Here is a 16886-nt window from a genome sequence, read left to right as displayed (position 1 = left end):
TTAAAGACTTTGGATTGATCTCACTAAATAATAAAGAAGGGCCATTTCCATGTCACTCATCCATATTTGATCTATGTCATTGAGTATATTAATATGGTGATCATCGTGGTCGAGTCACACTTAAATGTGATGAAAGTCGCGGTGGTTCCATAGTTAATATATGAGATGGACCAGATTGTATTAAGGAGAAGTCTAAACGTAAATAGCATACGGATGCGCGCCTAAAGAACTTGTGATATAATTGTATCATGAAGATATGAAGCTCAAGTGGGAGATTATTAGAAATTATAAATTTCTAATTAAGGTGAGCATCATATATTTGATACAATGATATCAGCTATTTATTTTCGAGGTTACATTATAAGTGATCTAATTACTGACACCCCTTAGATTTCTAAAACGTTATAACGGATATGGGCTTAATGGGTGGATACCCATCAGGTTAACCAATAGGGGATAATGGGAACCCTATTAGTTAACACATCAGGAAGGTTATGGTCCCCAATACACCAAATCAAATTTAGTTTTCTCCTCTCCCCATCAGAGTGAAAACGCAAGTCCCAAGAGGAATCAGGGATTTGGTTGAGGAAGGTCATCTTACCACAAAACCTCTTTCAGAAACGTGGATCAAAGGAGCACATCCAGGAACATGGATTCAGGTATGACACTACACCATTTGATTCATATATGTGCGTGAGAATCATGAAATGTCAAGATCGTAGGATTAATATTTCACCAATCATAAGAAATTTCTAACACACACATCAATTGTTCAACCCAAAACGATGTATTAAATGAGTGGATCCATATGTTAAGATGCATAGCATCTAATCTCGAATCATCTAATTCATGGGCAATTCAGGTGCCACACTGCCACCCATACTCCACAGTTTTGGGCCCTCACTTAATTAGATTAGATTTGTTTAAGATTTAACTTGTCATATTTACTATGACTTAAAATTACTTTAATTTTTTGATTCTAAAAGATTATGTTCGAAGTTTTTGGGTTGGTTTTGTAATATCATATGATATCCCCATTGTTACTAAACTATATTCAAAATTCGTGCTTTCTCTTAACAGCTACTATTAGAGAGACTTCCAACAAAACATAACTTGTGGATACATCTCTTTGTACCATGTCAAAAGTTCTCACTCCTTGTTGTATATTCCAGATGTTGTTCCTAACTTGATAATGGAATTTTATCATTTGTTTAAAGAGTGTTTAATGGAAAGCATAAAAAAGGATAAGGTTTCTTGTTTGGCTTGGTACAATGTTGCACAATTTGGCTATTTTGAAATTATGTCCAGATTAATAACAATGTTTGATGTAGTGGGTGCTCAAGACTTGGTTAACATGGATATTGGTATTAGACATATGTAGATAAACTAGATATTTTTTCCTGTAGCCAAATAGGATACGATAGGATAGTCATATTCTATTATGTTGATTCAACAAACTCTAGATTAAAATAAAATGATACAAACTATCATATCTTGTATACCAAAGTGCTCCTCAGTGTTATCTTTATCATTATTATTATATAATGCTTTAAAAAAAATTATCTTTCTACTTGTTGATGCATTTGTTTTATATGAGAATAGCTCATGTGAAAATATCAATTGACAATCCATCAATCATTCTTAACACTAGAGAGATGTGGCCAATATTTGCCTCATAATTTGGATATTGTTTGGTTGTACTTTCAGATTTTAACCCCGACTAAACTATTAATGGCCCAATCAAGTATTGCAATTTTAACAGCCATGCACTGAGCTACTAACACGGTATTCTTGAATTAAATAACAATGTAAATCTTGTCAAGTTCAAATGCTCTTGTTTAAATTAAGTTTTAAATAACTCACTGCTATTCTAAGTTTTAGGGGAGTTACCAAAATTTCATAATCATTGAGGATTAAATTGAAAACCTATTTAACCGAGGACCTTTTTAATTCTTCTTAAAAAGTATAAGATTTTAGTTATAAAAATATTAAACTAAAGAGACCTATTTAAGAATTGAGCAAAAGTATAGGGATCAAAAGATTAACTTAATTTTAATTTTATTAAACTCTCTCCACTACTATTTTGTTGAAATATGTGAAGCACTCCTAACACTAAGCATGTAACAATTTTGAAATATTTTGGGAAGAGACATCTTCTATCTCAAATCATTTATCAAACAGTATCTTGTATCAATAAAAATGACATGTCAATTATTTTTAAATCTTTATTATTATTGTTGTTTTTGCTTCATTATTATTAACACGAGACAACATATAAGATAAAATCTAAGACAACGACAAAATCTTGGGAGCTTATGCAGTCCACTAATATCCACTATCAGCACAAATGAATCGAGTACTAGAAGTTTATGAATTCGGCCATAACACAGCTTTAAGATATGCTGTTTTTATTGTTGCTTTATGTTAAGTGGGTATGCCTTTTTGCAAATAAAACTTATCATTGTAGTTGCTTCTATTATAACGTGACGCTCTTTCTGCAAATAATTTCGGTGATAGGTTTCAGAAATGTTATTCAAATTTGGATTGCACATTACATAAATAAACATACAACACAACCATAAGGTGAACCAAAACAGAAACTGAATTTGGAAAAATGTTGAAGCATATCACATTATAAAATTTGTTCCACTTACCTTTTTGTGTTACCAAGCTCTACAAGTAAAGCCAATAGAGCTTCACATATTTCACAAGCGTCTGGTTCATTAGAATTTCTACTCTTTGAAGAGTACACCATCCAAGCATGATCAAGCTTCATGTTTGGTCTTACAATAACTGATCCTGGAACAAACAGGATGCAGGAATCATCACAAGAACTTGGCGTCCCGATTCGATAAATGAATAAGATTCCTTTTCTGCTAAATTTCAGTAGAGAGAGCCAGGGAAGTTCTGCATGTGATATATGAGTCAGAGTTGCAAGAATACAAGAGGAATGTCCAAGGAGAGCTTGTGCTTCATGATGAACTCCTTCAGTTTCTCATATGTGAGATCCTCCATGGCCCTTATGTCACCCTAAAGTATAAAATTAACACACTATTAACCACAAAAAATGAGATAAAAGAAAGTCCTTTTGGAATTTTTATTTAATGGTATGAACTTATGTTGTATATATCAGTGAAAAAATAGACCAAAAACAGATGCAGCTATAGGATTTCTGATTTTTTTATTAGGAAGTTGAAGAGAATGCAACATGAGTTCAGAGAATTTCTATAGTAGACTAGCAGCCTATTCTAAAACCATACTAATCATTGGAGTTTATCATGAAGCACAATATAAACAACAATTACACCATTCTTTTCTCCATTTTCTTATTTATAGAGGATCCCAGAGATGTTAAGTAATATACTCTTATTAATATATAGTTAAATCTCATTAAGAGATTTACTAAGTCACATGATTCAATCACAAGTTAGGGGGTTCTTCGTGAAATCCATGCATCAATATAAGCATTTACCATATTGTTTTCTCCATTTTTTATCCAATTCAATAATATATGGTTGAAAATATACATGTCAGTAATATACTTTTACCAATATACTACTCTCCTCAAACCTCACTGAGTGAAACTTCATGCACTAGGCTGCCATTTTTTCTACGGTTAAATTTCACGATGGGAATCACCAAGTCTCGTGAATCTCTGTTCTTAGTGAAATTCACGCATGTAATATATATTACATGCTTAAAGTTAAGTTCTCATACATTCTTGAGATGTATAGTAGAACTTGAGATACATTCAATCTGATACATATACTGATATACATACACATACAGAACAAACTAGGCCATAGAATACAAATTCTTAGTTCCTCCTCTCTATTCCATCGCATACTCAGTAATTCCCTTTATCTCACAAGAAGCAATGTTTCACATGACAAGTAGTTTTTTGCATAAACTCTAGAAGATGTGCTTCTGATGTCTCGTTCAGAGGGTTCATTGCATCATTGTCTCACATTTATTTGAAACACTCTATTATACCAAATTGAATGAAGGGTCATGTGGAAAAGGTCATATTTCAAGGGCTTTGCATGCCAGAAAAAATGCTTCTGAACCCTTCTGATCCCAAGTTGCAACTTTAGATACTTCTCTTCAGGCACTGAAAGAAGTATGTGCTTCAAGTTTGGAATATCTTTCTCTGCAAGGATTAATGAGAATGCATCCCAATTTAAAACCTCAAAAAAGGGTGGCACAAAGTTATCAGATATAATCACAGGCACACACTTGTAAAATATGGCTTCAACCACCCGGGGGCTGTTGACCTCATACCCCTTTGGGCATATACAGTATTTGCTACTCTTCATATGCTGGATGTAATTCATTTTACTTGCAACACCCGGAGGCATTGGGCCAAATATCTTCATATCAGAGTCTTTGTCCTTCCAGTGCTTTAACAATATCGGACGCAAATATCCATGCATGCTTCCAGCATAGAACGCAAGAATAGGCCTTTGATAAGGAAGCTTTCCTCCCAGATCTCTCTGAGGATTTCTCGCCGATCGAACATAAGTTTCTGGAAGCGAAACGTCCCTGCCTATTTTGAATCCTTGAGTTACATCAGCATTGCAGAGGGCTTTTATGCAGTATTCCATATGGTGCCTTGTTTCATATGGAGCCTGCAAAAATCCAGTTGAAGATGTTTAGCTATGTGCACAAAAAAGAGTGTTATGGTACACACATGAAGCTGATTTATTAACTGACATGCAAACTACAGTAGAGAAGTAAAGATGATGTAGTTCAGCAGAAGAACTCATGTGAGAGTGGTCTATTAATTTAGAATATAATGTACAACAAAAAGGTTGCAGGATAAATAGAACTTCTAGGAAGTGAATATGTCACATTACAAAACATCAAACATACATAAAATTCTACTAGAGGGATAGTATTTTCACATCATTTTCTATAAACCATTCCTACATCACTTCTCTTTTAGGCAATAAAACAAGAAAACACACATTCCAACATCTCTCTTTCTTTTATTTTCTAAAAACAATGAAGTGCAAATATCGTTTCTCATTCAACTATCATAATAAACAGTCTAAGAATTTTGAACAGTGGCTAATTCATCATGCAAGTGGAGTTAAGGAAACGAAAAACGAGCACACAGCATACCCAATCATGGCAAGCAACAAGAAAATGGTCAGCACCGCCAGTTCTGTTAAAGTAACGATATTTTTCAGAAATTTGATCTGTATAGTTCTTCAAATACCGACGGAGGTTTGTACGATCATGAGAGTTACGTACATAAAGGGAGAATTCTAACATTCGTGAACTAAATGGCATATAAAACAGGTGGGCCTTTGCAGGATCCTTCACAACAAATTGCTTGTTTTGCTCCATCAATTTCATAAACCAACCCTCTGAGGCATATAGTCCTTTAAGTATAGGTTGATGAAAGATTGGTTTGTTTCCATCCATGTATATATAAACCTTAAGTGTGTGTTCCATGAGTTCATAGCTCCTGGGAATGCAATGATAAAAAAATGTCAAACAAACTTGAACTGTGGTCTATAGCTTAGCCATAAGTCAGGTACACAATGACAAGAAAGGGCAAGTAGGACCAAACATCTAAAGGCTAATGTCATATTTAGAGAAAGTATGAAGATTATGGCACTATTTCATGATGCAAATTGAGTAATTTCTATAGTTGATTGTGACAGAGGTACACTCCAGCATGATGATAGAGCTAAGGAACAAGTAAGCTATTCAAGATGTTAAAATCCTTTCATTTCCAGCCCTTCCATTTTATTTTTCTTAAGGGGGGGAGCCAGGGCCAAACCTTTTAAGGATCAATCAGGATAAGGACGTGGGAACAGAACACGCTTGTTTCAGAACTGATATATGTCAAGGCTTACCTTTTGAACATAGAAAGATTGCGAAAGAGAGGAGCATAAAGTTCTTTGTCATTTGTTATTAAAGGAGCGTGCTCAATCTCTGACCTCGCAAACAGAATTTCGCGGTCAAGTTTGGATGACCACCGTGGTTTCTGCAAACAAAAGTAGAACTTAAGATTCAAAATAACCATAACAATAGCTTGTCCAGGTGATCAGTTCAGTTGGCAGAGATATTAATACCATTGCACGAGAAGAAGCACGGCGGCGCACTAGTATACGGTTCATCTCCTGTATCAATGTTCTTGACTTAGGCGGCATGTTACACCTCATCTTTTTAATACTCGTTGCAGTTCTATTATCTGAGCCATATGAATCATTTTTCCATGGAGATTTTTTGAGATGATCTATATTAGTAGATGAAGTTGCATTCTGTGACGTACGACCACCAACTCTTTCATGCTCCTTTGAATCCATATTTTTATGCTCTACCAATTGAGAAATTGGTGAAATCCCCTTTTTCGTTTCTGAAAAACCAATCTCAGTGTCCTTGGTCAAAATTGTTATGAAACTTCTATTGGAACCAAAACTCTCCATCTTCAAGCTGTCATTTTTACCAACATTTTCCTCCTCGGGTAAACTATGAATACCATTTCTATCTACCCCAAGTGCAAAATCATCTTTAGAGATTTTCCTCTCGGAGACTAAACCTCGCGTTGCATCATTATGCATTTCCTTTATCCAATTAGGGTGCTCAGTTTCATCTTCAATATGCACTTCTTTTACCATAGCAATGAAAGCCGGAGAATTAGAAACCTTGGAAGCATTACCTGTAACTGGATTCCAAACAGTGGAATACTTTGTAGTTGAATGTAATGATACAGTGCTATCTTTATCATGTAAGTGTTCATCATTTTCTGGCAATGAAGAAGACCAAGGACCATTTCTATTTCCATATGGAACCAACATTGACTGTAACAGTAAATAAGTAACAGCAACTATTCCCAACAGAAACAACAATCTTCTATTTCCCATATCACGTAACTCATGAAAATACTGAAACATCTAATCCACTTATAGATATTCACTCAGAACTGAGATAAAACCAAAAATAAACATTCCTTGAAAAATAACTTCAACCCCTCTGCTTGAAAGGAGATTAATTGCTTGGTTTCTACTAGAATGGAAGAGACAGCATAGAGCAGTTACAGCACTAACCTCGGTGAAGTGATGAGTGACAATTGAAGTTCTCTCTATTTTATTTTCCCATTCTTGAACTTTCTTGGAGCTAAACAGAGAAACCCTGAAGCAGAAGAGATTAAAGTTACCAAATTTAGCAAAAAACCCTAAATAGGAAGCATCCCATTTGATTAAAATATTGAAATCAAAAGGCATCTTGTTAAATCTAGATGCATAAACATTCAATTACAAGGATGAAGCAATTGTCTCCAATTGTGTCAATCATACATTAACACGTGAATAAAATAAAATTTTAAAAGCAAAAAATAATAAAATAAGTGATCTTCATCCAATTATAAAGGTTATGATTTTTTAGTATCATCAACAGCCTCCCTCACTTGTTCACATATGTTCTCCTATTCTTTTGTTTCACTCCATGTCTCATGATATAATTGATCAGGAAAATATTTATATTTAATAATTATAGTTTTTAACTTCAATAATTTTTTTAATCAGAAGTAATAATATATGAAGTGGTACAAAAAGTAAGTAAGACAGCAGATATGCTTCCTTCCTTCAACTCTTAGACAATGAACTATAACTTGACATTTTGGTCTTTCTGAACATTGAACCTCTGTAGGTAGAGGTTATGACTTATGAGAGAGTTTGGGTTGATTAAGAAAGGAGGGTGGTGGGACTTTGTTAATTGTTATGATATCCGGTTAAGCCTCATTTTACAATTTTGCAACAAAGTTCTTTAACGTGTACCATTTGCAATTAACACCAAAAAATATTGCTATCACGGGTGAAAAATAGAGAGGAATGGTCCACTCTTTTTTTAAAGGTGGGCCATAAAATCTTTCCTTTCATGTCTGCTGAAGCTCTTCTCATGGAGAAATTTATCAGGCAAAATTATTAAAAAAATTAAATATTTTTCTATCCACAGGTTAGTCTAGTTCAACATTGGAACTCAAAATTAATATTTATATATTATTAGTATAAAGATTTATTCACAATCAATATATTATTCACCATTTGTATTATTTTTGTAAAGTGAATAATAATTAAAATGAATAGTAGATGATGAACTGACTCTGTATAAAAATTTTACACTCTAAATACATCCATTTTTTTTCTCAATTTATTAAGGAGAATCAAATATGTGAGTATAAAATTAAATCCAACTAAACCATTAATCATCATCAGGCCTTGAGAGATTGGGAACAGCATGAAGAGTGTAAAGGTAATTTTAATCCATTTGATGGAGGAATCCTAGTTTTCTGCGCATCAAGTTTGTGTGCTTTTCTAAATAAAATCAAATATCTATATACTATTAGTGTAATATTTATACACAGTTAATATATTATCCATCATTTAAATGCATTATTTTTTTGCAGACAAATAATAATTATTAAACATGGCTGATATATAATATAGTAACTATAAAACTCATGCATTATTGTTGCATACATTTTATTCTCTTCCAAATAATGTGCTCTATAGCAGTTGAGGAGGGGATGGCTACCTTGTTATTAGATTATCAAAACTCTTCTATCTTTTTTTATAAATAAAACTCTTCTAGTTGATTACACCTTTTCAATTTGGTCTTTTATCAAAACTCTTCTATCTTTTTTAAATAAAACTCTTCTAGTTGATTACACCTTTTCAATTTGGTCTTTCTACTTATTCACGAATTACATGTATGTCTATATGTCCTAATGCCTATAATAATGCTCATACAAAAAATATTAAGTCCAAATTCTTTTGATCTCTCACTTTCACTACATGACTATATAGTTTATTATTGTTATTATTTCCTTTTCTTTTTTTGTGAATCAGGAATAGTTATTTGATGTCAAGCTGATATGATTAAGAAAGATTGTATAGTTTAAATTTAAGGTTTAGTTAAATAAGATGTTGATAAAGGTGGATCAGTACTACTCATTTTATCCTCCCTTATGTCTTGTAAAGATGTTTGGTTGAACTTAATATAATTCTTTACTTCCATCTAAAAAAATAAAAATAGGATATGATAGATCGAAAGAGCGCTAAATGTAAAAAGGGAAAGGAAAACTAATAATAACATTTACTATATATTTCCTTATAGTGCAGGTATGAAACAATGGACACACAAATTATTAGCACACTCTTGTTCAATCTATTTTGCTGAGACATTTAAATATTTGTTGTTTGAATAAGAATCTGTTGTTCCAAAACATGCCTCTCACTAATGATATTGAATTGAGTTACACAATTGATGGACCTAAATAATGTCAAGGATTTATGTTAGTAAAAGTGCAAGAGAGACAGCTTCAGAAACACAAAATTAGTTAAAAGGTGCCAAGATAAAGAAAGCTCAATGCTGTCTATGAGTAAATTTACAGTTTCAGCTACTTAGAAACAGTAAGAAACCAAAATTATGTTAAACAAAGCAGACACAAAACAGCATTGATATATCCTACGTGCTAAAGGGGGGAACTTTCAGTGATAAAAATTCGTCGAAAATAATCTTTTCCTTGTCAGAATACTTATGAACTCACCATTGATTTAATTTAAAATGATTTGTGATTTTAACTCACTAAATGATTTATAAGTAGATATACACCCACAAAATCAAGTGCTTAGTTACCATTCAAGAGATAGTAGGCTATTATTGCATACAACTGCAATCTTGAGTGCAGAGCTAATACTGCTATTTTTGGTGGCAAAAAAGGAAACCACACAACATCTTGTTGCTGCAACCTTGATTGCGGCTCAAATACAACTAATAGAAGGTAGCTTCACAACATGTATACATGGGAAAAAATTGTAAGGAATCTCTTTGATTACATAAAATTAAAGCTTGATTTCCAAGATTCTCTCGTTAAAAGCTATAGGTGAACTTGAACTTTGATATTACAATAATCTACCTGTGAGCAGAGCCTGCAGGATTGCCATTTGCTATTGCTCCCAAAACTGCACCGCCCTCAGGATTGGGTTGGTCATCATTAGCATGTCGAATAAACTCCTCAGGAGTCATGTGAGAACCATGACATGCACAAACAATTCTAATTTGATTAGTGCTGTATCTGTAAGTAACACCGGATATTGTCTTACCATTTGAACCTGTGGTGGATACCCAGGGTAAGTTCGGGCAGGAACCACCCCCACCAAATTTCACATCTGCAGCAAGACCTGGCTTAATAACTGAAAAATCAACTGTGGACCCTTCTCCTGTTGATTGGTCTGATACATCTTTTGCCCTCAAGTTTGTGCTGCTTCCCTTCACATCTTCAGGTTGTGTGGAAGAGCCTTCTTCAGTGAGGCGCTGCTTTGCACCAACATTCAACAAACTCTAGATTAAAATAAAATGATACAAACTATCATATCTTGTATACCAAAGTGCTCCTCAGTGTTATCTTTATCATTATTATTATATAATGCTTTAAAAAAAATTATCTTTCTACTTGTTGATGCATTTGTTTTATATGAGAATAGCTCATGTGAAAATATCAATTGACAATCCATCAATCATTCTTAACACTAGAGAGATGTGGCCAATATTTGCCTCATAATTTGGATATTGTTTGGTTGTACTTTCAGATTTTAACCCCGACTAAACTATTAATGGCCCAATCAAGTATTGCAATTTTAACAGCCATGCACTGAGCTACTAACACGGTATTCTTGAATTAAATAACAATGTAAATCTTGTCAAGTTCAAATGCTCTTGTTTAAATTAAGTTTTAAATAACTCACTGCTATTCTAAGTTTTAGGGGAGTTACCAAAATTTCATAATCATTGAGGATTAAATTGAAAACCTATTTAACCGAGGACCTTTTTAATTCTTCTTAAAAAGTATAAGATTTTAGTTATAAAAATATTAAACTAAAGAGACCTATTTAAGAATTGAGCAAAAGTATAGGGATCAAAAGATTAACTTAATTTTAATTTTATTAAACTCTCTCCACTACTATTTTGTTGAAATATGTGAAGCACTCCTAACACTAAGCATGTAACAATTTTGAAATATTTTGGGAAGAGACATCTTCTATCTCAAATCATTTATCAAACAGTATCTTGTATCAATAAAAATGACATGTCAATTATTTTTAAATCTTTATTATTATTGTTGTTTTTGCTTCATTATTATTAACACGAGACAACATATAAGATAAAATCTAAGACAACGACAAAATCTTGGGAGCTTATGCAGTCCACTAATATCCACTATCAGCACAAATGAATCGAGTACTAGAAGTTTATGAATTCGGCCATAACACAGCTTTAAGATATGCTGTTTTTATTGTTGCTTTATGTTAAGTGGGTATGCCTTTTTGCAAATAAAACTTATCATTGTAGTTGCTTCTATTATAACGTGACGCTCTTTCTGCAAATAATTTCGGTGATAGGTTTCAGAAATGTTATTCAAATTTGGATTGCACATTACATAAATAAACATACAACACAACCATAAGGTGAACCAAAACAGAAACTGAATTTGGAAAAATGTTGAAGCATATCACATTATAAAATTTGTTCCACTTACCTTTTTGTGTTACCAAGCTCTACAAGTAAAGCCAATAGAGCTTCACATATTTCACAAGCGTCTGGTTCATTAGAATTTCTACTCTTTGAAGAGTACACCATCCAAGCATGATCAAGCTTCATGTTTGGTCTTACAATAACTGATCCTGGAACAAACAGGATGCAGGAATCATCACAAGAACTTGGCGTCCCGATTCGATAAATGAATAAGATTCCTTTTCTGCTAAATTTCAGTAGAGAGAGCCAGGGAAGTTCTGCATGTGATATATGAGTCAGAGTTGCAAGAATACAAGAGGAATGTCCAAGGAGAGCTTGTGCTTCATGATGAACTCCTTCAGTTTCTCATATGTGAGATCCTCCATGGCCCTTATGTCACCCTAAAGTATAAAATTAACACACTATTAACCACAAAAAATGAGATAAAAGAAAGTCCTTTTGGAATTTTTATTTAATGGTATGAACTTATGTTGTATATATCAGTGAAAAAATAGACCAAAAACAGATGCAGCTATAGGATTTCTGATTTTTTTATTAGGAAGTTGAAGAGAATGCAACATGAGTTCAGAGAATTTCTATAGTAGACTAGCAGCCTATTCTAAAACCATACTAATCATTGGAGTTTATCATGAAGCACAATATAAACAACAATTACACCATTCTTTTCTCCATTTTCTTATTTATAGAGGATCCCAGAGATGTTAAGTAATATACTCTTATTAATATATAGTTAAATCTCATTAAGAGATTTACTAAGTCACATGATTCAATCACAAGTTAGGGGGTTCTTCGTGAAATCCATGCATCAATATAAGCATTTACCATATTGTTTTCTCCATTTTTTATCCAATTCAATAATATATGGTTGAAAATATACATGTCAGTAATATACTTTTACCAATATACTACTCTCCTCAAACCTCACTGAGTGAAACTTCATGCACTAGGCTGCCATTTTTTCTACGGTTAAATTTCACGATGGGAATCACCAAGTCTCGTGAATCTCTGTTCTTAGTGAAATTCACGCATGTAATATATATTACATGCTTAAAGTTAAGTTCTCATACATTCTTGAGATGTATAGTAGAACTTGAGATACATTCAATCTGATACATATACTGATATACATACACATACAGAACAAACTAGGCCATAGAATACAAATTCTTAGTTCCTCCTCTCTATTCCATCGCATACTCAGTAATTCCCTTTATCTCACAAGAAGCAATGTTTCACATGACAAGTAGTTTTTTGCATAAACTCTAGAAGATGTGCTTCTGATGTCTCGTTCAGAGGGTTCATTGCATCATTGTCTCACATTTATTTGAAACACTCTATTATACCAAATTGAATGAAGGGTCATGTGGAAAAGGTCATATTTCAAGGGCTTTGCATGCCAGAAAAAATGCTTCTGAACCCTTCTGATCCCAAGTTGCAACTTTAGATACTTCTCTTCAGGCACTGAAAGAAGTATGTGCTTCAAGTTTGGAATATCTTTCTCTGCAAGGATTAATGAGAATGCATCCCAATTTAAAACCTCAAAAAAGGGTGGCACAAAGTTATCAGATATAATCACAGGCACACACTTGTAAAATATGGCTTCAACCACCCGGGGGCTGTTGACCTCATACCCCTTTGGGCATATACAGTATTTGCTACTCTTCATATGCTGGATGTAATTCATTTTACTTGCAACACCCGGAGGCATTGGGCCAAATATCTTCATATCAGAGTCTTTGTCCTTCCAGTGCTTTAACAATATCGGACGCAAATATCCATGCATGCTTCCAGCATAGAACGCAAGAATAGGCCTTTGATAAGGAAGCTTTCCTCCCAGATCTCTCTGAGGATTTCTCGCCGATCGAACATAAGTTTCTGGAAGCGAAACGTCCCTGCCTATTTTGAATCCTTGAGTTACATCAGCATTGCAGAGGGCTTTTATGCAGTATTCCATATGGTGCCTTGTTTCATATGGAGCCTGCAAAAATCCAGTTGAAGATGTTTAGCTATGTGCACAAAAAAGAGTGTTATGGTACACACATGAAGCTGATTTATTAACTGACATGCAAACTACAGTAGAGAAGTAAAGATGATGTAGTTCAGCAGAAGAACTCATGTGAGAGTGGTCTATTAATTTAGAATATAATGTACAACAAAAAGGTTGCAGGATAAATAGAACTTCTAGGAAGTGAATATGTCACATTACAAAACATCAAACATACATAAAATTCTACTAGAGGGATAGTATTTTCACATCATTTTCTATAAACCATTCCTACATCACTTCTCTTTTAGGCAATAAAACAAGAAAACACACATTCCAACATCTCTCTTTCTTTTATTTTCTAAAAACAATGAAGTGCAAATATCGTTTCTCATTCAACTATCATAATAAACAGTCTAAGAATTTTGAACAGTGGCTAATTCATCATGCAAGTGGAGTTAAGGAAACGAAAAACGAGCACACAGCATACCCAATCATGGCAAGCAACAAGAAAATGGTCAGCACCGCCAGTTCTGTTAAAGTAACGATATTTTTCAGAAATTTGATCTGTATAGTTCTTCAAATACCGACGGAGGTTTGTACGATCATGAGAGTTACGTACATAAAGGGAGAATTCTAACATTCGTGAACTAAATGGCATATAAAACAGGTGGGCCTTTGCAGGATCCTTCACAACAAATTGCTTGTTTTGCTCCATCAATTTCATAAACCAACCCTCTGAGGCATATAGTCCTTTAAGTATAGGTTGATGAAAGATTGGTTTGTTTCCATCCATGTATATATAAACCTTAAGTGTGTGTTCCATGAGTTCATAGCTCCTGGGAATGCAATGATAAAAAAATGTCAAACAAACTTGAACTGTGGTCTATAGCTTAGCCATAAGTCAGGTACACAATGACAAGAAAGGGCAAGTAGGACCAAACATCTAAAGGCTAATGTCATATTTAGAGAAAGTATGAAGATTATGGCACTATTTCATGATGCAAATTGAGTAATTTCTATAGTTGATTGTGACAGAGGTACACTCCAGCATGATGATAGAGCTAAGGAACAAGTAAGCTATTCAAGATGTTAAAATCCTTTCATTTCCAGCCCTTCCATTTTATTTTTCTTAAGGGGGGGAGCCAGGGCCAAACCTTTTAAGGATCAATCAGGATAAGGACGTGGGAACAGAACACGCTTGTTTCAGAACTGATATATGTCAAGGCTTACCTTTTGAACATAGAAAGATTGCGAAAGAGAGGAGCATAAAGTTCTTTGTCATTTGTTATTAAAGGAGCGTGCTCAATCTCTGACCTCGCAAACAGAATTTCGCGGTCAAGTTTGGATGACCACCGTGGTTTCTGCAAACAAAAGTAGAACTTAAGATTCAAAATAACCATAACAATAGCTTGTCCAGGTGATCAGTTCAGTTGGCAGAGATATTAATACCATTGCACGAGAAGAAGCACGGCGGCGCACTAGTATACGGTTCATCTCCTGTATCAATGTTCTTGACTTAGGCGGCATGTTACACCTCATCTTTTTAATACTCGTTGCAGTTCTATTATCTGAGCCATATGAATCATTTTTCCATGGAGATTTTTTGAGATGATCTATATTAGTAGATGAAGTTGCATTCTGTGACGTACGACCACCAACTCTTTCATGCTCCTTTGAATCCATATTTTTATGCTCTACCAATTGAGAAATTGGTGAAATCCCCTTTTTCGTTTCTGAAAAACCAATCTCAGTGTCCTTGGTCAAAATTGTTATGAAACTTCTATTGGAACCAAAACTCTCCATCTTCAAGCTGTCATTTTTACCAACATTTTCCTCCTCGGGTAAACTATGAATACCATTTCTATCTACCCCAAGTGCAAAATCATCTTTAGAGATTTTCCTCTCGGAGACTAAACCTCGCGTTGCATCATTATGCATTTCCTTTATCCAATTAGGGTGCTCAGTTTCATCTTCAATATGCACTTCTTTTACCATAGCAATGAAAGCCGGAGAATTAGAAACCTTGGAAGCATTACCTGTAACTGGATTCCAAACAGTGGAATACTTTGTAGTTGAATGTAATGATACAGTGCTATCTTTATCATGTAAGTGTTCATCATTTTCTGGCAATGAAGAAGACCAAGGACCATTTCTATTTCCATATGGAACCAACATTGACTGTAACAGTAAATAAGTAACAGCAACTATTCCCAACAGAAACAACAATCTTCTATTTCCCATATCACGTAACTCATGAAAATACTGAAACATCTAATCCACTTATAGATATTCACTCAGAACTGAGATAAAACCAAAAATAAACATTCCTTGAAAAATAACTTCAACCCCTCTGCTTGAAAGGAGATTAATTGCTTGGTTTCTACTAGAATGGAAGAGACAGCATAGAGCAGTTACAGCACTAACCTCGGTGAAGTGATGAGTGACAATTGAAGTTCTCTCTATTTTATTTTCCCATTCTTGAACTTTCTTGGAGCTAAACAGAGAAACCCTGAAGCAGAAGAGATTAAAGTTACCAAATTTAGCAAAAAACCCTAAATAGGAAGCATCCCATTTGATTAAAATATTGAAATCAAAAGGCATCTTGTTAAATCTAGATGCATAAACATTCAATTACAAGGATGAAGCAATTGTCTCCAATTGTGTCAATCATACATTAACACGTGAATAAAATAAAATTTTAAAAGCAAAAAATAATAAAATAAGTGATCTTCATCCAATTATAAAGGTTATGATTTTTTAGTATCATCAACAGCCTCCCTCACTTGTTCACATATGTTCTCCTATTCTTTTGTTTCACTCCATGTCTCATGATATAATTGATCAGGAAAATATTTATATTTAATAATTATAGTTTTTAACTTCAATAATTTTTTTAATCAGAAGTAATAATATATGAAGTGGTACAAAAAGTAAGTAAGACAGCAGATATGCTTCCTTCCTTCAACTCTTAGACAATGAACTATAACTTGACATTTTGGTCTTTCTGAACATTGAACCTCTGTAGGTAGAGGTTATGACTTATGAGAGAGTTTGGGTTGATTAAGAAAGGAGGGTGGTGGGACTTTGTTAATTGTTATGATATCCGGTTAAGCCTCATTTTACAATTTTGCAACAAAGTTCTTTAACGTGTACCATTTGCAATTAACACCAAAAAATATTGCTATCACGGGTGAAAAATAGAGAGGAATGGTCCACTCTTTTTTTAAAGGTGGGCCATAAAATCTTTCCTTTCATGTCTGCTGAAGCTCTTCTCATGGAGAAATTTATCAGGCAAAATTATTAAAAAAATTAAATATTTTTCTATCCACAGGTTAGTCTAGTTCAACATTGG

The 16886-nt window shown here is 33.8% G+C and overlaps 2 protein-coding genes across 4 annotated transcripts; both read right to left on the bottom strand.

The window, feature by feature from the left end:
- LOC109349816 (probable glycosyltransferase At3g07620) lies at positions 3664–7270 on the bottom strand. 2 transcript variants are annotated; one of them, XR_002108040.1, is made up of 5 exons: positions 6087–7270; positions 5868–5998; positions 5125–5473; positions 3865–4628; positions 3664–3829 (listed from the first exon to the last, which is right to left on the bottom strand). XR_002108040.1 is itself a non-coding variant. In XM_019590810.1 (5 exons), exons 2-5 carry the CDS (start codon positions 6906–6908, stop codon positions 3957–3959), a joined length of 1974 nt encoding a protein of 657 aa, XP_019446355.1. In that variant the 5' UTR covers positions 6909–7009; positions 7058–7270; the 3' UTR covers positions 3664–3956. The 2 variants fall into 2 exon arrangements, 1 of the variants encoding a protein (XP_019446355.1); XM_019590810.1 differs by having other exon boundaries at positions 3664–4628; positions 6087–7009; positions 7058–7270.
- LOC109349815 (probable glycosyltransferase At3g07620) lies at positions 12561–16167 on the bottom strand. 2 transcript variants are annotated; one of them, XR_002108039.1, is made up of 5 exons: positions 14984–16167; positions 14765–14895; positions 14022–14370; positions 12762–13525; positions 12561–12726 (listed from the first exon to the last, which is right to left on the bottom strand). XR_002108039.1 is itself a non-coding variant. In XM_019590809.1 (5 exons), exons 2-5 carry the CDS (start codon positions 15803–15805, stop codon positions 12854–12856), a joined length of 1974 nt encoding a protein of 657 aa, XP_019446354.1. In that variant the 5' UTR covers positions 15806–15906; positions 15955–16167; the 3' UTR covers positions 12561–12853. The 2 variants fall into 2 exon arrangements, 1 of the variants encoding a protein (XP_019446354.1); XM_019590809.1 differs by having other exon boundaries at positions 12561–13525; positions 14984–15906; positions 15955–16167.

The sequence above is a fragment of the Lupinus angustifolius genome, chromosome LG06 (assembly GCF_001865875.1).
Source record: "Lupinus angustifolius cultivar Tanjil chromosome LG06, LupAngTanjil_v1.0, whole genome shotgun sequence".
In the NCBI taxonomy this organism is placed as follows: Eukaryota; Viridiplantae; Streptophyta; class Magnoliopsida; order Fabales; family Fabaceae; genus Lupinus; species Lupinus angustifolius.
Note: the sequence above shows the minus strand (reverse complement) of the source record. Positions and strands in the feature narration are given on the sequence as shown.

Excerpts from the sequence above, each read along its gene's own strand:
- LOC109349816 (XM_019590810.1), bottom strand. The coding sequence starts at position 6,908 with ATGTTTCAGTATTTTCATGAGTTACGTGATATGGGAAATAGAAGATTG. Across the intron at positions 5,999-6,086 it reads GTGCTTCTTCTCGTGCAATG|AAACCACGGTGGTCATCCAA; the intron begins GTATTAATATCT and ends TTTTGTTTGCAG. Across the intron at positions 5,474-5,867 it reads AATCTTTCTATGTTCAAAAG|GAGCTATGAACTCATGGAAC; the intron begins GTAAGCCTTGAC and ends TTGCATTCCCAG.
- LOC109349815 (XM_019590809.1), bottom strand. The coding sequence starts at position 15,805 with ATGTTTCAGTATTTTCATGAGTTACGTGATATGGGAAATAGAAGATTG. Across the intron at positions 14,896-14,983 it reads GTGCTTCTTCTCGTGCAATG|AAACCACGGTGGTCATCCAA; the intron begins GTATTAATATCT and ends TTTTGTTTGCAG. Across the intron at positions 14,371-14,764 it reads AATCTTTCTATGTTCAAAAG|GAGCTATGAACTCATGGAAC; the intron begins GTAAGCCTTGAC and ends TTGCATTCCCAG.